Source organism: Neoarius graeffei, chromosome 7 (assembly GCF_027579695.1).
Source record: "Neoarius graeffei isolate fNeoGra1 chromosome 7, fNeoGra1.pri, whole genome shotgun sequence".
NCBI lineage: Eukaryota > Metazoa > Chordata > Actinopteri > Siluriformes > Ariidae > Neoarius > Neoarius graeffei.
The window spans coordinates 65,282,350-65,305,875 of record NC_083575.1 but is presented as its reverse complement, the minus strand read 5'-3'; the positions used below and the strand labels follow the sequence as shown (position 1 = coordinate 65,305,875).

Here is a 23,526-nt window from a genome sequence, read left to right as displayed (position 1 = left end):
TGGTCATGCCATAATGAAAAGTAAGTTAACGTTTAATAAATTATGAAATTTAAAAAAACATAAGCAATTTTTTTCTTTACCTCTTCTCTGTTCTTCTGCTTGCCCAGGGCGTACTGCTTTGTGCTGGGAATATAGCGCACTGGGATGTTGTAAACCCGTCCGTTGTAGAATACAACTAAAGTGTAGGGCTGCAGGGCGTCCACACCTGAGCTCTTCCTCACCAGGTAGGAACCATCCTGAGAAACAAGACACAACACCCAGGTAGAATGAAAGGATGCGACACTGTTTGTCACGGTATGTGATGTGACATGTTTTAATAGACTAATTTCACTGCTTAAGCCTATGTTCTGTTCTACTTAAAATAATCTATTTTTTTAAATTCCAGAACATAAATAAAAAACAAAGTTGACACCATACAACAGCAAACAACAGCAAAAAAAAAAAAAAAAGTCAACTTTCTGTCTACAGTCACTGGCCACTTTAGTAGGAACTTGTTCTTGATTCTAAGATTTCTGTTCTTGGCTGGCAGGAGTGAAACCCAATGTGGTCTTCTGCTGTTGCATGCTGAGATGCTTTTCTGCTCACCACGGTTGTAAAGAGTGATTATATGAGTTGCTATATCCTTCCTGGCAGCTCAATCCAATCTGGCCATTTTCCTCTGACCTCTCTTATCAACAAGGTGTTTTCACCCACAGAGCTGTCGCTCACTCAATGTTTTTTGTTTTTCGCACCATTCTGTGTCAACTCTAGAGAATATTGTGTGGGAAAACCCCAGGAGATCAGCAGCTTCTGAAATACTCAAACCAGTCCATCTGGCATCAACACCCATGCCACAGTGAAAGTCACACTCTGAGATCACAATTGTTCCCATTCTGATGTTTGAGGTGAACATTAACTGAAGCTCTCGATTTGTATCTGCATGATTTTATGCTTTGTGCTGTTATCAAGGGATTGGCTGATTAGATAACAGCAGGTGTATGGGTGTTCCTAATAAAGTGGCCAGTGAGTGTATAACTTTCATACTTTCACAACATGCACAAAGAAGTGATTAGTTATCGATCCTTTCTACTTTAATCACAACTCCATTATTTACCCAGAAATGGTCATATTTTTCAGATTCATTCTTTTCAAATAGGAATTTTTGAATTTAATCATGTCTTGTTGGAAAGCTTAAAAAAATACCACATAGTCTGTGGTCCATAGTTATTTCCTTAGATGACAATGTCATGCTGAAAGATTAAGTGTTTCCTGGTATTCTGCTGGTTGCTAACATTATGCTTATCAGCTATTTTTTTTTCTTAAAATGCCTCTGTCCTCATGAGCTAAGCCATTTTTCAACAGAAGTACATGCTTTCATACACTGGTTCATAGATCTTAAACCCAAGGGCATAGGGGCTTTTTAAATATCTTGAATAGTTTTGAAATGAATTAATATTTTGTCAATAAAACTGTGCAAAATACATATGCCATACTTCTAAATATTTGCGCTGTGAAAAGAATATTTCGATCAGTGCCTGAAATCCATTTGTTAAAAATGCATTTTTTTTTTGTAATAAGCACATTGGTGCATATTTAATGGACTTGCATCCCATTTTTATTTTTAAATATTTTCCTCTTGCATCTGAAGATTCTCTATAACAGCATGACTCTGACAGTAATGCCGGCTGCAATTCAAATGACAGGTTTATATTCATGTACTATTTATAATATGTTGTTTTTTCTTTTGCAACAACTCATTCACAGGGACTTGTATGGTGTAGCCAAACTCTAATAATAAACAGATTACAAAATGTGTTGGTATTTAACCAAAAATACATATAAATGTCGCCATGGGGAAGCTTTGTCTGTTTGGTGATGTCTGTTTAACATTTATGGAAGGAGTCTCCAGCGTCAGCGTTTTGTTAAAAAAAAAAAAACCCTATTCACTTGAAGAGGGAGAAAAAAATAGAGGCTGGCGAGGGAACTACTGCTTATAGTCATTTATTCCACAACATTAAATTTAACTCCAAATGTTGAAAAAGCACAGGGTTTTGTTAAAACCTAAAGCACAAGGCTTTAATGAATTAAAATTAAAATACTTCAGGATGTGCTGTTGTTGGAAAGTAACACTACGTTCACACTGCAGGCTGAAGTGACTCAAATCCGATTTTTTCGCCCATATGTGACCTGTATCCGATCTTTTATTGACAATATGAACGACACAGATCCGATTTTTTTCAAATCCGACCCAGGCCGTTTGGATATGTGGTCCTAATTCCGATTCCTATCCGATCTTTTCATATGCGACTTCAGTCTGAACTGCCAGGTCGCATTCATCTGACTTACACGTCATCAACCAGCCACAAACGTCACTATTCTGCACTGAAGTAGGCGGCGGGTCTCTCAAAAAAAGTTACAACAACATGGCTTTGATGTTCCTTTGAACGGAGGTTGCAGTCACTACCCCGCAGAACGCCTGAGCCAAAACCCTTGCCCTCTTCCTTCTCAACCTCCTCCTTAACATCAGGCTATTGTGCATGTTCTGGCTCCGTCGCAACAACAACTGCATCATCGCCAGGTACTCCATGCTGGCTACTGTCATACACAGGAACCTTTAGGTTTCTTCCGTAAACACTGGCCATGCTCACTGCGTGTGACGTCGTCGTATCCTGCAATGCGCATGCGGAACACTTTTAGGTCGCTTTTCGTTCATACTGAGGATCACATACAAGTCGCATATATTTATTAATGTGAATGACCTCACAAAAAAATCAGATTTCACAAAAAAATCGGAATTGAGCATTAAGCCTTGCAGTGTGAACGTAGTGTAATTAACTGCAGGGTGGTCACGGTAAATCCATCCATCCATCCGTTATCCATAACCGCTTATCCTGTGTAGGGTCGCAGGCAAGCTGGAGCCTATCCCAGCTGATTATGGGTGAGAGGTGGGGTACACCCTGGACAAGTCGCCAGGTCATCACAGGGCTGACACATAGACACAGACAACCATTCACACTCACATTCACACCTACGGTCAATTTAGAGTCACCAGTTAACCTAACCTGCATGTCTTTGGACTGTGGGGGAAACTGGAGCACCCGGAGGGAACCCACACAGAAAGGCCCTTGTCGGCCACTGGGCTCAAACCCAGAACCTTCTTGCTGTGAGGCGACAGTGCTAACCACTACACCACTGGGCTGCCCCCACAATAAATCCACTTTGCATTATGCTGCGTCACACCACCCCGTTGTGGATAATTTTCCTACAATAGCACAGCCTGAATGTGTCTTATTCCTTACCGTACATAAATAAGAAAATTGAAGCAAACAGTTCCTGTATTGGTGTAACTTGAAACAGCTAAAGTTTCATTCTTTATATGGGTAAAGAAAAACATTCGCCTAGCAGCTTGTGATACCTGACCTTAATTCAGTGTTTGATGAATAATATATATATATAAAAAAAAGAAGTGATCATTTTGACCTGATAGTAACAATATGACATGATGGATGCTAAAAATACATTTGTTATTTTTGCTAATGACGGATATGAATATAAGATATATTTAAAATAGACTGAACTTCTTACCATAAAATAAAAGTGGTGTAAAAAGTGATCATAGGTAGTTAATACAATTTAACATAAAGCATTGCATATTAGAAATCCGTGTGATAGAAAGCCCTTCAGGTTTGTGGAAGGGTAGCTTACCTTGGCTGATCGGATGAGTGCATCCTCTGCTGTTTTCCGGTCACAGGTACTAGCATACCACGGCTTCTTATACACACCAGCCTCCTGTGAGTGAGGAGGAACAATTACTATCCATCCATTATCTGTAGCTGCTTATCCTGTACAGGGTTGCAGGCAAGCTGGAGCCTATCCCAGCTGACTACGGGCGAAAGGCGGGGTACACCCTGGACAAGTCGCCAGGTCATCACAGGGCTGACACATAGACACAGGCAACCATTCACACTCACATTCACACCTACGGTCAATTTAGAGTCACCAGTTAACCTAACCTGCATGTCTTTGGACTGTGGGGGAAACCGGAGCACCCAGAGGAAACCCACGCGGACACGGGGAGAACATGCAAACTCCACACAGGAAGGCCCTCGCTGGCCACTGGACTCGAACCCAGGACCTTCTTGCTGTGAGGCAATAGTGCTAACCACTACACCACCGTGCCGCCCAGCGGAACAATTACTATGAGATGTTGATTTCTTAGTAAGAATCACACCAAACTCTGATACAGTAGCTTAGTATAGACCTGCATTTCTGCTTTCCTACTGAATAATTACTATAGTATATAACTTGTAGACCACGTGGCGTTAAAAACACCACAAGCAAAGCAAGGTGAAATTCTCTGGAAGCACTAAAATATGCAAAGGGATACATGAACCAATTAAATGAAGGATTAATGTTGTAGGATGTCATTAGGAAGAAGTTGATGCAGACATGTTTTTCACCTCCTCTTGCTGCCTGGTGGCACTGTCCTCCTGAGATAAGCTTCCTCTCCCTGGTGGAGACTCTGCACAAACACATAACGGACAAATTACCAAGAGAATCAATTGAAAACATGGAACAGAGAGAGAGAGCAAGAGAGCGAGAGAGTGGGTGTGAGTGTGTGCGGTGGTGGCAGGGTGTTTGGGTGTGACAAAATCTATTTTAGAACCACTTACTCTGGCAAAGGTTGTCACGCTGCAGAGACCTGCTGAAGTCATGAGAAATGAAAGGGAATTGCAATGAGATGCTACAGGTAGTGAATATTTACTGGATTTGACAAAGGTGTTGGTCTGCGGTCACTCACTTTACAAGATGAAATCCGGTAGTGGGTGGAGACACCACAGTGTGAGCTGGATCCCAAGCTGTTGAGCATCAGATAACAAGGTCAAGGTCAATATCAAAGTGAACGCCACTTTTTCACTTGGAGCAAAAGGGCATTACAAGATGTACACTCAGAAATCTTACACTACTATCCAAACACATCATCCTGTTCTTTTGCAGGTCCAGTTTGGAATGTTTAATGGGGACAGCTGGCGCATCACTTATCACATAACCAAAAAAAAAACCCAACAAAAAAAAAGGTCCAATCAGCAACCTCAGCGATTTTGTCAATACTTTTTGCAATGTGTGTTGAAAGTCTTGATTTCAGTTATCAGCTCGAACTTTGTTTGGTCCTGCTACTTCATATAAAAACAACGAGATAATGAGTTTCATCCATCCATCCATCCATTATCCGTATCTGCTTATCCTATGCAGGGTCGCGGGCTCACGTGCGTGTGTATAAATTGAGAAATACACATGTATGCCAGTAGTGTAGGGTTGCATTCACTGTCTAATACAAGGACAAAGCTGTAGCTTCTGTCGTTAGCATAAGTCTGGCTGATGCAGTGTGCGTGTGTGTGTTTTATGGAAAGGTTAAGTGTTCCTGGACCTGTAATAATCCTATAATCCCTCATATTTACATGCTTTACAGCTAGTTTTTTTTTCGAGCTACTTTTTCTCACTTCTGGCTTTTGTTTATTTTTTTTCTGGCCCAGAAATTGGCTCCACCCTCAACCATAGCAGGGCTGTTCAACAACCCCCCCCCAAAAAAAAAAAAAAGCGACTCATGAAATATGCAGTTCTAACAGATGACGATATAATGAATTTAATAATGTAAATAAAATATACTATTTTAGATTATGCCATACTCATGCTTACTAGAATATCTGTCTTTATCTGAAGAGGTGCACTTAACAGCTGATGCAATGATTGATTTCAAGTTATTGTAGGCAACCTGGGCCAGTGTGTGTGTGTGTGTGTGTGTGTGTGTGTGTGTGTGTGTGTAAATTGAGAAATAGTACACACATATACACCCCCCCCCACACACTCCTTGTTTAAAGCCACTCATGAAATACAGTGGGGCGGCACGGTGGTGTAGTGGTTAGCGCTGTCGCCTCACAGCAAGAAGGTCCTGGGTTCGAGCCCCGTGGCCGGCGAGGACCTTTCTGTGCGGAGTTTGCATGTTCTCCCCGTGTCCGCGTGGGTTTCCTCCGGGTGCTCCGGTTTCCCCCACAGTCCAAAGACATGCAGGTTAGGTTAACTGGTGACTCTAAATTGACCGTAGGTGTGAATGTGAGTGTGAATGGTTGTCTGTGTCTATGTGTCAGCCCTGTGATGACCTGGCGACTTGTCCAGGGTGTACCCCGCCTTTCACCCGTAGTCAGCTGGGATAGGCTCCAGCTTGCCTGCGACCCTGTAGAAGGATAAAGCGGCTAGAGATAATGAGACGAGATGAAATACAGTATGTAGTTCCAACAGAAGCTGTGGTGTTGGTTGGGGGAATACAGGAACGTTTTATTTTTGCAGTATGACAACAGAGCAAAAATAAAGCAAAGACCACTAAAAATGACAAACCATTATTATTATTATTATACACTATTTGCTACTTTCTTTGTTTATAATATACAAGAAAATACTATGTTATGCTGAGGATTATAAAGCCTATTCAAATGTAAAAGAGTCTAGAAGTGAAATACAGTATGTTATTCAGATTGTCGTTATAATATTAACTAACACTCATTGAACTAGAAAATCTCAACACATGACTAGAGGATTATGTACACTGCTACACTCAAAAAAACCAACATGGGTGTCTGTTACATGAACCTAAGTCTAACATGTAACGGTTGACATTTAAGTCACTCAACAAAATTGTTTCTGGCTAAGTTAACGCATTTTACTTAGGTGGAAATACTTTTATTACGTTCACTGAGCAAGTTATTTTTTGAGTGTGCCAGAGTAAGAATGAGAGCAATATTCAGAGATATTCAGATATTTCCATGACCAAAATTATTATTATTTTTTTTACCTTCGCGATCTCTAGTTGGAATGCTTGGTTTCTGAAAAAAAAAAAAATCTAATTACAAAACGTAATAACACTACACATTTAATGGTAAACAAAAGTGAAAACAAAACCAACATGCCTAATTTCATATTTCAGACTTACATACCTGGACAGCAGGTGGTTTTGGATTCTTCCTAATAAACATGGACCAATTTTTAGATACAGTTTTGTGTTGCATATCTGTAAACACATGATTCACTGTAATTGTATAGATATAATGTTGTTGTAACTTACATGTCTCTTGGCAGAGGGACAGGGATAGATGGGCGTCTTTCTTCTCCAGTCTTCTCCTGTTCTTCTGTCACATCTGCAAGAGAAAAGCTTGGTGTTAGATCATGATATCTGTTGTGTGTTCCAGAGGCATATACATTTGTTTCAGTGAATTATTTAACAAGCTACACAGTGTTCTGCTGGTAAAAAAAAAAAAAAAAGCTTTTTATTAAGACACAACCTCTTCTTAAAATATTAGTAGTTAAAGCACATCTTCAAAAAAGTATTGCTGGGAACTTACCGTCATCATCAATACAAACTTCATAGTCATCCTCATCCTCGGGCTCCTGTAAAATCAGATAACAGAACGTCACTGTGATCATTACTGTGTGAGGTGCATTTCATATTTCCATGCAAACGTAGCAAAGATTTCTGTTCATTTTGCATTTTACCCTTTTTCCTTATTAAATAATCAGTAATACTTACTGGACAGGTAACTGGCTTCTTAATATTAATTCTGCAAATATAAAAATAAGAAGGTATTATACTCAGTGTTAATCATTTACCTTAAAATTGTAATAAATGCATTTAGTTCTCAGCTGCCATGCTTTGTGACAGTTTTACATTCTTTGTCTTTATGTGTTTTGGTAGATATTGACACACTGCATAATAAATTATGATACAGATGTTTATTTTCTATTAAGTTTCAAATATAATCCTGGAAGTAATCTCTCATAGTCTTGGCGACTGGATTTGTTATTCAGTAATGAGGACTAATCGTTTTTCTGCACCCACATTTAAACCAAAAGCTACGACAATCTCCAAAAGGTCACACTTAACAGTTATTCCACAAAATTGAGTCATACATGAGCTGATAAGCCATGTACGACAAGATTGAGTGGAATAACTTTTATTCTTTCCAGATTCACTGGGTTTTGAGACATGGAGCATTTTTATTTTTTGCAAATTCGATAAATAAAAACTTTTATACAAAACGTCTGACAAAATCATTTCCGCTTAGAATTTAAACAAACCGGTGAAATGACAGGGGCAATTTGTGAAAAATGCTATAATAATAATTCTTGGGGAAAAAAAGATACGTTCTTACCATCATATACTTTTATTCCATATTTTGTTGCTTTTTTTATTTTTTGGGGTTTTGTTTTCGAGTTGAGTTTTTATTTCGTCCTCGGTTGGTTCAGCAACACGCTCCACCATTTTGTTTTTCTCTACTCATGGTATATGAGCTGATAGCCTAGTAGTAGAGTAGCCAATCAGAGCGTGTGATTGCTCATATCCAGCGAATGTGGATAGAATAATGGAGCGTATATGATTTCATGAAAATGTACAAAGCTGAAGGTGTGAGGATGAAGTTATTTAAATGTGTTCATTATCACATGAATGAAGTTGTAAGACTAATCAGAGGTTAGTAACTATGTAATTAGGATCCATATCTTATCTTAAATAGATATTATAGAAGGGAATGGATTTTATGTCTGGTTTCTATATACTGGAAGGCAGTTAGATTCTGGTAACCCACCCTATTTTTTTCAGTCATTTAACGTTAAATATACTTGAAGAAACTCAGTGAATAGTAAGAGTCCTTTTCTGCAGCAGAGTCTTCTTCAGATGTCTTAAACATTATAATGCCTAGACAACTTGTATAGGTTTTGTCAGAAATCTTATAAAATATTGTTTTAAGACCACACTATACAGTATGATGTGTTTAAGCTCAAAGCTCATCTCTTATTATTCATTTTTGTACCACAGCACTGTTGACTTCTGATGATTTAAGTTTCCATAACAGCAGCTCAGACAGTAGTTTTGGCTGTGAGGCAAATCACAGATTTATATTAATGTGCTCCGGCTAATATGTTCTTGTTTCTATAGTAACAGTGCATTCACAGGGACTTGTATGGCGGATACTCCAAACATGCTAAACCTAATAATAAATGTGTTGTTGTTTAATAGAGAAAAACATATAATTGTGATGATGTTTTCCAGAGGGCGACATTTATCTAACATTTGTGGAAGGAGTCTTGGGGTCAGCGCTTAAAGGTCACAGGCCTTGTGCAGACCAGAACGACCCAGCACTCCATTCAGGTCAGTGAGGAGGTCTGTTTGTGATGTAAGGCAACACTGCTACTTCTCATCTCATCTCATTATCTCTAGCCACTTTATCCTGTTCTACAGGGTCGCAGGCAAGCTGGAGCCTATCCCAGCTGACTACGGGCGAAAGGCGGGGTACACCCTGGACAAGTCGCCAGGTCATCACAGGGCTGACACATAGACACAGACAACCATTCACACTCACATTCACACCTACGGTCAATTTAGAGTCACCAGTTAACCTAACCTGCATGTCTTTGGACTGTGGGGGAAACCGGAGGAAACCCACGCGGACACGGGGAGAACATGCAAACTCCACACAGAAAGGCCCTCGCCGGCCACGGGGCTCGAACCCGGACCTTCTTGCTGTGAGGCGACAGCGCTAACCACTACACCACCGTGCCGCCCCACTGCTACTTATGAGACCAAAACTGTTTCACTTTTGCTTTCATAAATAGAAGATATTACACGGTGTTACAAAGATATGAAGTCTATCTTCGAGTGGTGAATGTACATTTCACGAGTGAGCAAAGCGAATAAGTGAAAATATTTTCAATATGAAAAGATAAACTTCATGTCTTTGTGCCATCGTGCAATGTTCTTTATATTATATAGATACATCCACAAAAAAACAAACAAAAAAAACAACAACCCCCCCACCCCCCAAGTTAATCGAGAATAATTTTAATTTTGAACCAGTTCACCATTTTGACAAGCGGAAAAACACTGGGAGTGATGTCATCTGAGTGAAATATCGGAAAATACGACACTCAGATCCAGAATGTATTTCGTATGAATTATACAAGTTTTTCAACACGAGAAGATAAACTTCATATCTCCAAGTCAACGTGTGATTTTCTTTTTGGCTCAGCCTTTGGCTGAAGCCTTTAGAGGCACCTGTCTGTATGTTTATGTTTAACCGAGTTCGAGCGTGTTTAAGAATGTAAGATGGTTATTGGCCTGCTGAAAAAGGCTGAGCTCAGACCTGCACAGATCTCTAGTTATTATATAGCCAATTTCCTCATGAATGAAGATATTGAAAAATATGTCATGGCTGTAGTTCTCAATGTCCCGGATGTAGTTCGTATGAAAAATACGAGTGGTGTATTTCCCAGTAAAACACTTGTGTTTATCTAATATAGATGAATGATGTTGCTATATTTTGGTATATTCTAACAGCTTTGGTTGAATCTAGTTGATTGGTGGTGTTGCAGACCTCCCTCTGTTTGAAGATGCTTATTCCTGTTTAATACAAATGATCTCTTTTATTTCTTTTTCAAACCAGTTGTCTTCTTTGTCCAGAATGTGTACACTGTGGACCAGTTGTTCTTCAGGGACAGGTAGAGAACTATGTGAGTCCTGACCTAAGGCCCTCTGTAATTGTACATTAAGTGCAGTGTACAAATATGGGCAATTTAGAGTAGCCAGTAGAAAGTTGGTGAATTCAAGTGCCTGGAGTCAACTGTGCAGGAAAATGGGGGCTGTGATAGTGAGGTGAGAAAGAGAGTGCAGGCAGGGTGGAGCAGTTGGAGAAGGATTTCGGGAGTCATTTGTGATAGGAAAGTCCCAGCAAAAGTGAAAGGTAAGATGTATAAGACAGTAGTGAGACCAGCTGTGAAGTATATATTGGAGACCGTACCCTTAACAAAGAGACAGGAGGCAAAGTTGGAGGTGGCGGAGTTGAGGATGTTAAGGTTTGCGATGGGAGGTTGGACAGGATAAGGAACGAGCACATCAGGGGGACAGCACATGTGGAGAGCTTGGGAATTAAGCTAAGAGAGATGAGACTGAGATGGTACGGGCACATCCTGAGAAGAGATGCAGAGCATGTTGGAAGGAGAATGTTGAGGATGGAGCTGCCAGGCACACGAAAAGGAGGAAGGCCAAAGAGGAGATACATGGATGTGGTGAGAGAGGACATGAAAGTGGCAGGTGTGGTAGAGAAGGATGCAGAAGACAGGGAGCAATGGAGACGAAAGATCCGCTGTGACGACCCCTAATCGGGAGCAGCCAAAAGAAGAAGAGTAGCCAGTTGATAAAACCTGCATGTCTTTGGACTGTGGAAGGAAAATGGAAAACATGTATATTCCACATGCAACGGCCCCAGTCAACTGGCAGGTTCAAACTCAGAACCTGCTTGCTGTGAGGTGACAGTGCTCACCACTGCACCAGCATCGTTGACATGACGTTTAATTAAAATGTCTCTGTCACCCTCTAGTGGCTGTCTGTAGTACAACGTTTAACACAAATCTTGGTGAATAGAGCATTTCAGTTTGCACATAATATAAACTAAGCAAATATAGAGCAAAATTGCATTTCAGTTCACACATGTAAACAGTTTTTCTCTTGTCAGTTTCTAAGTTCCTTTTTTAATTTTAATATTATTTCTGATCATTTTTTCAGGTACCCTATAGGCTACTTTGTAGATATACAATTAACCCTCCTGTTGTCTTCGTTTTCTGTATACACCCCTTGTTAAACACAGAATTCGGGTCATTTTTGACCCAAAGACAACAGGAGGGTCTGAAGTCCAGCTTTTGTTATGCACAATTTGCCAGCTATCCATAAAAACATATCTGATCAAATATTATTTGTATTTTTTTTTCTCTTAGTTTTTCTTTGGCAGTATGTTGTGCTGGTAGGAGTGTATTAGATGCAGCAGTGATGCTTTTAAACTGACTGGCTATTAGATGCATCATTAGACCTGCATCATTAGTGCACATGTAGGTGTACACTTCTAGAGACTTCAGCTCATTATTTTTCATGCACATTTTGCATTAATCATCCTCTCCCTCTTTATCAGCTGGTTTGTGACCATATGGTGGAACTGTTGCTCTAACACTACCTGATACATTAGTACCAGTACCACACACACACTATTACATGTAACTATAGTGGACTACAGTGAATGAGAATAGTCCACCATGAAAATATCTAAATTTTTTGGATTAGATTGAGGATAATTCTATAGTGATTTTACACCTAAAATGATCAGTAATACAGGTCATGCATTTAGGTCAAGACTTGCTAAAATGGCCATTGAGTAAAAAAACAATGTGGGTTTACTTCATAAAGTGATAACTTATCTCCCTACATGTTCCAATACAGTGCCTTGCAAAAGTATTCACCCCCCTTTATGATTGCCCTGTTTACAAGCTGGAACCAAAATGGATTTTTGGGGGGTTAGTACCATTTGATTTACACAACATGCCTACCACTTTAAAGGTGCACATTGTTTTTTATTGTGACACAAACAATAATTAAGATGAAAAAACAGAACTCTGGAGTGCGCATAAGTATTCAACCCCCCCCCCCCCCCGCCAATATTTTATAGAGCCACCTTTTGCTACAATTACAGCTGCAAGTCTCTTGGGATATGTCCCTATTAGTTTAGCACATCTAGCCACTGGGATTTTTGCCCATTTCTCAAGGCAAAATTGCTCCAACTCCTTCAATTTACATGGGTTGTGTTGGTGTACAGCAATCTTCAAGTTATGCCACAGATTCTCAATTGGATTGAGGTCTGGGCTTTGATTAGGCCATTCCAAGACATTTAAATGTTTCCCTTTAAACCACTCCACTGTAGCTTTAGCAGTACGTTTAGGGTCATTGTCCTGCTGGAATGTGAACCTTCGTCCCAGTCTCAAACCTCTGTCCGATTCAAACAGGTTTTCATCCAGAATTGCCCTGTTAGTGCCATCCATCTTTCCTTCAGTCCTGACCAGCTTTCCTGTTCCTGCAGATGAAAAACATCCCCACAGCATGATGCTGCCACCACCATGCTTCATTGTAGGGATGGCGTTTTCAGGTTTGCACCACACATGGCATTTCCCATGATGGCCCAAAAGTTCAATTTTTGTCTCATTTGACCAGAGAATCTTCTTCCATGTGTTTGGGGAGTCTGTCACATGCTGTTGGGCAAACTCCAAATGTGATTTTTTAAGCAATGACTTTTCTGGTCACTCTTCCTTAAAGCCCCACTCTGTGGAGTGTATGGCTCAAAGTGGTCCTATGGACAGATCCTCCCATCTCCACTGTGGATCTTTGCAGCTCCCCCAGCATTATTGTTGGTGTCTTTGTTGCATCTCTGATTAATGCCCTCCTTGCCCAGTCTGTGAGTTTTGGTGGGCGGCCTTCTTTTGTCAGGTTTGTAGTGGTGCCATATTCTTTTCATTTTGCTGTAATGGATTTAATGGTGCTCCCTGGGATATTCAAAGTTTGGGATATTTTTTATAACCCAACCCTGATCTATACTTCTCCACAACTTTGTCTCTGACCTGTTTGGAGGCTCCTTGGTTTTCATGTTGCTTGCTTAGTAGTGTTGCAGAATCAGGGTCCTTCCAGAACAGGTTGATTTATACAGACATCATGTGACAGATCATGTGACACTTTGATTGCACACAGGTGGATCTTGATCATCTAATTATGTGACTTATAAAGTGAATTGGTTGGACCAGCTCTTATTTAGGGGTTTCATACGAAAAGGGTTGAATACTTATGCACACTTCAGATTTCTGTTTTTTCATCTTAATTATTGTTTCTGTCACAATAAAAAACAAACAATGTGCACCTTTAAAGTTGTAGGCATGTTGTGTAAATCAAATGGTGCTAACACTCCAAAAATCCATTTTAATTCCCGCTTGTAATGCAACAAAACAGGACAAACACCAAGGGGGATGAATACTTTTGCAAGGCACTGTATTCTTATTCACAATCACAGAATTTTGCAGAATATTCAGTACCGGGCAAAAGTCTTAGGCACATGTAAAGAAATGCTATAGACCAAAAATGGCTTAAAAATAATGAAATGAACTGTTTCAACACTAAAAAGTACCATAAACAGCAGTAAGCCATAACAAATGGAACAAAGTCAATATTTGGTGTGAGACGACCCTTTAGTGCAAAATAAAATAGTAGGCTTAGATACAATGAGCGCAGTTTTATAAGGAAACGAGCTGTAGATTTTACTGAGCATCTTACAGAACCAGCCACAGTTCTTCTAGACACTTTGATTGTCACACTTGCTTCTTAAATTTGCACCAAAACCCAGTAGCTTTCATTGTTTTCTTTTTTTTTTTAATCTGAAAAGTGGTCTCTTTTGTAATATGCTGCCCAGATACAAACTTTTTTTCTGTAACATTTAATTTTATGCTGGAAAACAAACGTTTTGCACAGTACTGTATATTAAGATATAGTGTATACTGAATTATAGTATTAGATATTAGGATGTATTTAATGAGTTGATTTAATGAGGTATAAGGTGAGCTGATAGAGAGTGCCTGTGCATGAGCTGTCTCATCTCATTATCTCTAGCCGCTTTATCCTGTTCTACAGGGTCGCAGGCAAGCTGGAGCCTATCCCAGCTGACTATGGGCGAAAGGCGGGGTACACCCTGGACAAGTTGCCAGGTCATCACAGGGCTGACACATAGACACAGGCAACCATTCACACTCACATTCACACCTACGGTCAATTTAGAGTCACCAGTTAACCTAACCTGCATGTCTTTGGACTGTGAGGGAAACCGGAGCATCCGGAGGAAACCCACGCAGACATGGGGAGAAGATGCAAACTCCGCACAGAAAGGCCCTCGCTGGCCACGGGGATCGAACCCGGACCTTCTTGCTGTGAGGCAACAGCGCTAACCACTACACCACCGTGCCGCCTGCATGAGCTGTATACTTTAAAAAAGGACATTCCTGCATTTATGTAATAGAGTGTGCCTCCTCTATCACTAGCCACACATTTACATAAATGTCATCAGATGTTTTTATCTGTAGTATTTATGGCTCATTTCAGTTGGAAGCCTCATTTTCATTTCAGGAAGATTTCTGTACAAAGCAGGCATTTAATCACCATGCACCATACACCATCTTTGTACCATTCTGGCACAAAGATGGGACGCCTTCACAGCAAGTAAGGGCAGACTTTACGTGGTCACGTTTACCTGACTTCTGTTTCTTGAACACATCTGACTTCAGAGTTTTATATGGGGTCCTCTGGGCTCTAGGTTGGTTGGCTACACTAAATTGCCTTTCAATGTGAAAGAGTGTGTCTGCATGGTGCCCTCTGCTGTCCCATTCCAGGTCTAGTCCCACGTCACTTCCAGTCTTTTCCAAGATACATAGGCTATGGATCCACTGAGACTGTGAGTAGGATAAAACAGTTACTGAAGATGGATGGATGGATGAATGAATTAATTCAGCTTCAACAATCCCTCCTGTCCAAACTCTCGTGCCAATTTTCCTACTCTATTTTGCATACAGGAACATGATGGCTGGTTAAAATTTGGCCATCTGTTATTCAGTGGCTTCATCGTGGCTCATCGTGAGTCAGCAGCATTATGCTTTTGCCAGCACAGGAGGGTAAAATTCTTAGGTCAGGATTTTGTCTACGTACACATGAAGGAAAAAAAACAACAACAACCACCCCACATTGTTGAGGATAATAATGGCTTTAAAACCGGTTTGAAAAAGGAGCACAGGAGGCCATACCAGGTAGATTTGTCACTCTTTTTAAGATATGTTTACCAGGGTGTTTTCACTGCCCTCGGTAATAAAGTAATCTTATTTTACAGATGTGATTTCCATACACGCAGCTCACCATATCTGAAAAACTTTGCCTTGTCTACTAGTAATCACTTTTTCAGGATCACAGCTTGATTCATGTAGGAGGATAATGCATCATAGAAGTACAGCTGTCAGATCCAGAGGTCTACCCAGGCTGGTGCTCCCAGAAAGCTCTCTCAGTAGTCGAGGGTATAAACCATCCAGCAGGTCATCAGTGGTTTGTTTCATTGCCATTAGGGAAGTGCAATAAAAGCATCCCGGCCCACACTAACAGACTAAAACACAGCTTTTACCCCAGAGCTGTGACAATGTTACCACCCCCACTCATAGTCTCATAGTTTTTCATGTTATTGTGATTTTTAATGCTACCGACTGCTGGTTTTATACTTGAGCTGATTTCACACATTTGATTTTGCAAATGTTTTGCACCTTTAAATGCTTTTGCATATGCCTTTTTCTGTACATGTCAAAGTTTCATTATAGTTTTATTCTGCCTTATATATTGTTTATCAGTGCAACAACTAGCCTTACTTATTTGCTTAATGATGACAACCACTGTTGCCTAAGGACACTGTGATTAAGGAAAATGGTGCAATATTTAACACTTTTTGTAAGGTTAGATTTTATAGAATTATAAATTAAATATATAATACATTTTGTTACTTCTCTAGACAGTCAAAAACTAATTCAAACAAGATTATATAACTGACATTGTGTGGACACACATGGCAGATACAGTATGTTCGCTGCTATTAACAGTATAATACCTGGGACTTGGTTTAGGAGGCAGCTTTAGCGCAGGGGGTTGTGGCTTTGGGCTGCACCTGCAGGCCAGAAAGAGGAACTGTTACAAATATTTTGGAAAAAGGGTACACGAAAATATTGATGAAGTCACTTATTTCCTGCATATTTTGGTATAAAAAAAGTGTTAGATTTAACAGGTGCCACAACATGGACCAAAAATGAATTTCACAAACGCACACCAAAAATAACACGCTGAAATGGAAATGAAAGTCAGAGTTGTCAAAACGGAGAAATACACACACCCGTGCATACTCAAAGCAATCATAAACTCACCTGCTGATGGATGGAGAATTGTCCTTTTAAGAGAAAAATCAAGTGTAGATATAATTTAGTAAGTCAATTAATTACAATGGGAATGTAAAATGTTTAAAGATGATCTGCATAAATGAAGCAGATAAGACACAACGTTTAAAACTCACCTGGTCAGGAACCTCATAAACATCTGAAAATAATAGGGATAAACATTAGCATGGTACGGTATTCATAATATAACCGTCCTTTCTGTAACTTTTCCCTGTCATAAATATTACATAATCTTCTGATTGTAATTATTTGAGCTGATTGTGGTTAATTTTTCTACTAGTTTCACAAGCATACAGTATGTTACCATATACAGTAAGTGTATGTTGTTAGTCAAGAACAATATGCCAACAAACTCATATGTAGTTGATCAGTATAATCAAATCATTGCCCCATTATAGCTGAATCAGTAGTCTTGCTCAGTGACTTTGTTTTATGAACTATTTGTAACTGTGTCATGTAACAGCCATATTTAGTACAATATCATTAAAATTTACAGCTTGTAAATGAAAAGCTATGGGTTTTTTTGGCCATAATACATTTATTGATATGGTACATAATTTATTGTTTATTCTTCAGCAACCTCTTTGTCTTATTATTTCAGTAATAGATTTGTATATACAGTTGTTGTCAGAAGTTTACATACAGTGACATGAATGTCATCTTGGATATGAGTGTCATGGCAATATTTGGGCTTTCAGTAATTTCTTTGAACTGTTCTTTTTCTGTGGCAGAATGACTGCACAGCATACATCTTTAATTAAAAAAAGAAACCACTAGAATTTGGTGCACAAGTTTAAATTTTCTTTGGATTTTCTGAAATCAACACAGGGTCAAAATTATACATACAGGGTCAAAAATATACAAACAGCACACCTAATATTTGGGCAGAATGTCTCTTTGCAAGATTTACCTTAACCAAACATTTTTGTTTACCATGAACAAGCTTCTGGCAGAATTCTGTTTGGATATTTCATGACTCTTCATGGTAGAATTGGTAGAGTTCAATTCATTTTTTTTTTCTTGGCATGGACTCGACTTATGTATAAGCACAGTCCATATATTTTCAATAGGGTTGAAGTCAGGACTTGCTTTAAGCTTAATGTTAGCCTGCTTTATCCTCCACAACCAGCTCTGATGCATGTTTGGGGTCATTGTCCCGTTGTAAGTCCCAAGTTGTGTTCAAGTTTCTGATGGTTTATGCTGAAGAATTCTGAGGTAGTCTTCCTTCTTCATTATTCCATCCACTTTGTGCAATGAACCAGTTCCACTGGCAGCAAAACAGCCCCAGAGCATGATGATCCTACCACCACCACCAGCTGGTACAGTGTCCCTCTGTACATGGTGGTCATTGTGGTCAAACAACTCAATCTTTGTCTCATCTGAACAGACAGCTATCATCCAGAAGGCTTTTTTCTTTGTCTGTGTAGTCAGCTTCAAACTTTAGTTAAGCTTGAAGGTGTCAATTTTGGAGCAGGGGGTTATTTCTTGGATAGCAGCCTCTTAGTCCATGGTGATCTGAACTGTAGATGGTGATCTATCAGCTTCCAGTTCATGGCAGGGCTGTGCCATGGTGGTTCCCAGGTTGTTCCTGACCATCCAAACCAATTTCCTTTCAGCTGAGGGTGACAGTTTGGGTTTTCTTGAAGCAAAGTGGCTTGGCAAAGTGACTGCACCTCACAATAACTTGGATACAATTGTTCGAACTGATCTTGGAATTTGCAGTTGTTTAGAAATGGCTCCAAGAGACATTCCGGAGTTGTATATATCTGCGATCCTCTTTCTCAGATCTGCACTGAGCTCCTTGGACTTTCCCATTTTACTGTGTGTTGGTCAAGCCAATGAGTGCTGTAAACAAACCCTTTTTATAAAGGCACAGAGAAGCTACCTGCTGTAGTCAATCATGAAACAGGAAGTTAAGAGGCCTTGGCCTTGGCAAGATAAGAGACATTTTGGAAGTTTCACACCTTTGAATTAATAATCTAAGTAAACGTATGTAAATTTTTGACCCTGTATGTATAATTTTGACCCTGTGTTGATTTCAGAAAACCCAAAGAAAATTAAAACTTGTGCACCAAATTCTAGTGTTTTTTAAATTAAAGCTGTATGCTGTACAATCATTCTGCCACAGAAAAAGAACAGTTCAAAGAAATGACTGAAAGCCCAAATACTGCCATGACATTCATATCTAAGATGGCATTCACGTCACTGTATGTAAACTTCTGACCACAACTGTATTTGTATATAAGTATGTTGTATGTGCAGTCTACAACCCCAATTCCAAAAAAGTTGAGACACTGTGTAAAACATAAATAAAAACAGAATGTGAAGATTTGCAAATCATGGAAACCCTATATTCATTGAAAATAGTACAAAGACAACATACCAAATATTGAAACTGAGATTTTTTTAATTCTTTTTTGAAAAATATATGCTCATTTTGAATTTGATGTCAGCAACACGTTTCAAAAAAAGTTGGGACAGGGGCAACAAAAAACTGAAAAAGTTGTGTAATGCTAAAAAAAAAAAGAAAAAGAATTTGTTTAATTTGCAACAGGTCAATAACATGATTGGGTATAAAAAGAGCATCCCAGAGAGGCTGAGTCTCTCAGAAGTAAAGATGGGGAGGGGTTCACTGATCTGTGAAAGACTGTGTGGGAAAATAGTGCAACAATTTAAGAATAATGTTCCTCCAATGTAAAATTGCAAAGAATTTGGGGATCACATAATCTATGGTACATAATATCATTAAAAGATTCAGAGAATCTGGAGAAATCTCTGTATGCAAGGGAGAAGGACGAAAACCAACATTGGATGACCGTGATCTTTTGGCCCTCAGGCCACACTGCATTAAAATCGGACACAATTCTGTTGTAGAAATCGCTGTTTGGGCTCAGGAACACTTCAGAAAACCATCGTCTGTGAAAACAGTTCATCACTGCATCCACAAACGCAAGTTAAAACCAAATATAAACAATATCCAGAAACACCACCACCTTCTCTGGGCTCAAGCTCATTTAAGATGGATTGAGGAGAAATGGAAAACTGTCCTGTGATCTGACGAATCAAAATTTGAAATTCTTTTTGGAAATTATAGACACCACATCCTCTGGGCTAAAGAGGAGAGGAACCATCCAGCTTTTTATCAGTGCACAGTTCAAAATCCAGCATCTGTGATGGTACGGGGGGCATTATTGCACATTGCATTGGTAGCTTGTACATCTGGGAAGGCTCCATTAATGCTGAATGATATATACAGGTTTTGGAACAACATGCTGCCATCCAGATGACGTCTTTTTCAGGGAAGGCCTTGTTTATTTCAGCAAGACAATGACAAACTGTTTTCTGCACAAATTACAACTGCATGGCTCTGTAATAAGAGAGTCTGGGTGCTAAACTGTCCTGCTGCAGTCCAGACCTGTCTCCCACTGGAAACTTCTGATGCATTATGAAACTTAAAATCGACAAAGAAGACCCTGAACTGTTGTGCAACTGAAATTGTGTATCAGGAAAGAATGGGACATTTCACCCATCCATCCATTATCGGTAACTGCTTATCCTGTGCAGGATCGTGGGCAAGCTGAAGCCTATCCCAGCTAACTATGGGCGAGAGGCAGTGTACACCCTGGACAAGTCACCAGATCATCGCAGAGAATGGGACATTTCACTGTCAAAACTACAGCAATTGGTCTCCTAAGTTCCCAAATGTTTACAGAGTGTTGTTAAAAGTAGAGGTGATGCAACACAATGGTAAACATGCCCCTGTCCCAACTTTTTTGAAAGACACTTCTAAAATCAAGTGTTGCTTACATCAAATTCAAAATGAGTATATATTAAAACAAACAGACAAACAAACAATAACATTTCTCAGTTTCGATGAAATGTAGGGTTTCCATGATTTGCAAAATTCTGTTATTATTTACAGTTTACACAGCATCCCAACTTTTTTGGAATTGGGGTTGTACTACTATTATGCTAATTATATTAATATGATAAAAGTGGCATAAAATCAACAGAAAATTAAATTGATAATTGCAGTTGTTTGTACTGTTGACAGTTCAACTGCCAGACAAAAACTGAGACATTCCTAAGGCAACCTTTGAGGTTTAACCTCAAATGGATTTAAACAATGACACAATTTTTGTTGTTTTAATTTGTCCACTTTAATTTTTAAGGTTAGTAATGACTCTATTTGATTGAGTTATATATTAGTATGTCATGCTGTGTAGTCATGTGATATGGCTGTTGCTGATTGGCTGTATGAACCTACAGCACTGGACTCATTACAGTTAGCCCACAGCCTCACTTCATATCATTCTGTGGTTTTTTTTGTGACCTTAGTGGTGCTGTAACACGCTGTTTAAAAAACAAATTGCAAATAATCCTCTTTAAAACATTTGTTAACCCCAGATAAGACAATGTGGATGTTGTAAGCTTTCTTGTGTACGGTCAAATGATGCACAAATGCAGAGCTGGTCAAAAACTACTGAACAACTTTAGATTCTTATAAATTACTGGATTACACATAACAGCATACCTGGACTGTATGAGCGTCCTAATTGCTTTCCTTGGTGATCTATAGAAAAAAAAAAATCCAAGTAATGTTTATTGAAGTTGAGAGGTTTGAGGTTAACTCACCATAATATAATTCTAGGCTGAATGATAAGCCATTATAAATAAACTGGCTATGAAATCAATAAATCCACACCAGTGAGATAGACCAACTAGAGCATGTGTTCAGCACAGTCTAATCCTGTGCAGTGGGGAAATTAATCTTTTATTTTCTTGTTTTTGTTTTGATGAAAGTGATGAATACAGTACTCAGTATTCACTCCCACGAATGTCCCCTTTAAAAGACAGGATTAGTCTGGAACTTTAGTGTGAATGTTCTGTATTTCTAAAGATTACTGTACAATAAGTGTATTTTGATAACTTCTGCTGGCTTAGATGTAACAGTTTAGGTTTTTAATCTTATTTTGCAGAACCTTTCTCAGAAGGGTCAATATAGTTATCATCTGTGTCATCCTCAGGATGAATATAGTCCTCCTGCAAAGAAACACAAAAGGAATTAGGGATAGTTTCCAGGACAAGTTCATATTCATTAAATGTATTTAAGATTTAAGATGCATACAAAAAAAACCCCCAAAAAACCCCAACTGCTTTGGCACAGTTAAAGGGCACGGCTATTTCAAGATCAAGCGTATTTGACAGTCAGTGAACAGTGAAGTGAAATGAACAGCAATAGCTTTACTTACATCATACATTGCTGGTTGTTTGGACTTCTCTGGAATTGGTGGTTTGATTGGTAGGAAGGGCTTCATCGGTTTAGTTTCTGGTTGTCGACCAGGACGTGTGTCTGTTAAAGAGACATGACAGAAGAAGCAGGAAATTCTAGTTTTGATTAGAGTTCACTGACTACATTCAGACTTTGGGGCAGTTTGTGACATGGCAGCATTTGTATGATAAAGTCCTGATGTCAAACTGCTGACTGAATGTCCATATGCTTGTTGAAATACAGTAACACAGGCTTCCACAAGAGGAACAAGTGTATCCTGTCTGTATGATCTGTGGTCATTGCCCATGCACTGCATCTAGCATCAGATTTGTAAATCAAAAATGAAGATGAACACTTTAACCAGATTAATATTATTCTTTCGGCTGCTTCTGTACGTTCGGGGTAGCCACAACAGATCTTTTCAACATATTTGACTTGGCATAGTTTTTACACCAGATGCCCTTCCTGATACAAACCTCCCCAAATTATCTGGGCTTGGGACCAGCACTAAATATGCACTGTCTTGTACAAACCCAGTGGCTGGGTATTTTACCTAATCTGGTGGTGGAAACTTAGCGTACCCACAGGAAACCTACGCAGATGCGGGGAAAACATACAAACTCCACACTGAAAGGCCCCCCATCGGCCATGAGGTTCAAACCTGGAACCTTCTTGCTGTGAGGAGACAGTGCTAACCACTGCACCTCTGTGCCAATTTAGCCCGATTAAATGTTCAATTAACCATATATTTTGATCAGGATGCCTGGTTTGATTCGGAGATTGGGTTACTATTTGTGACCCACAAATAGAGATTTCATGATGTTGGTTAATTCCAAGTTCTCTACTTTCTAACTACCTCCCAAAATACATTAAATACAATTTATACAGTCCATATATAATAAAAAAAAAACACCTGCCATGCCTACTTATTAAAATTAGTAACATAACAAAAATGTAATTATTCAGTTTGTCTTGACGGGAGACTAACTTTAAGAGGAAATGTCAAGTCAAGTTTATTTTTATAGTGCTTTAAACAATAGACATTGTCACAAAGCAGCTTTACAGAATTTTAATGACTTTAAACATGAGCTAATTTTATCCCTAATCTATCCCCAATGAGCAAGCCTGTGGCGACAGTGGCCAGAAAAAACTCCCTCAGACGACATGAGGAAGAAACCTCAAGAGGAACCAGACTCAAAAGGGAACCCATCCTCATTTGGGTGATAACAGACAACGTGATTATAACATTTTTAACAGTTTGAACATGAAATCTGTTTTGTTGATGTTATAACTCTTCATTGATAGAAACTTGAGTGCAAAACTGTTCATGACAACTGCAGTCATAAAATTAGCAAGTCAACAGTAGTTCTCAGCCATAAAAGCATTACTGTAACTGT

The 23,526-nt window shown here is 39.3% G+C and overlaps 1 protein-coding gene across 5 annotated transcripts in view; it reads right to left on the bottom strand.

The window, feature by feature from the left end:
- Positions 1–23,526, bottom strand: part of blnk (B cell linker) — a 79,892-nt gene that overhangs the window by 1,228 nt on the left and 55,138 nt on the right. For 4 of the 5 annotated variants that reach the window (XM_060926232.1, XM_060926230.1, XM_060926233.1 and 1 more), the window contains 16 exons: positions 22,110–22,210; positions 21,840–21,900; positions 21,392–21,430; positions 16,974–16,996; positions 16,828–16,850; positions 16,518–16,574; positions 7,559–7,589; positions 7,374–7,419; positions 7,097–7,169; positions 6,969–6,996; positions 6,827–6,857; positions 4,781–4,838; positions 4,653–4,684; positions 4,440–4,501; positions 3,685–3,768; positions 81–236 (listed from right to left, as the gene is read on the bottom strand). In XM_060926232.1, the coding sequence (XP_060782215.1) occupies positions 81–236; positions 3,685–3,768; positions 4,440–4,501; positions 4,653–4,684; positions 4,781–4,838; positions 6,827–6,857; positions 6,969–6,996; positions 7,097–7,169; positions 7,374–7,419; positions 7,559–7,589; positions 16,518–16,574; positions 16,828–16,850; positions 16,974–16,996; positions 21,392–21,430; positions 21,840–21,900; positions 22,110–22,210 (905 nt within the window). The remainder of the gene's footprint in view (positions 1–80; positions 237–3,684; positions 3,769–4,439; positions 4,502–4,652; positions 4,685–4,780; positions 4,839–6,826; positions 6,858–6,968; positions 6,997–7,096; positions 7,170–7,373; positions 7,420–7,558; positions 7,590–16,517; positions 16,575–16,827; positions 16,851–16,973; positions 16,997–21,391; positions 21,431–21,839; positions 21,901–22,109; positions 22,211–23,526) is intronic. The other variant, XM_060926231.1, reaches the window with a different exon arrangement.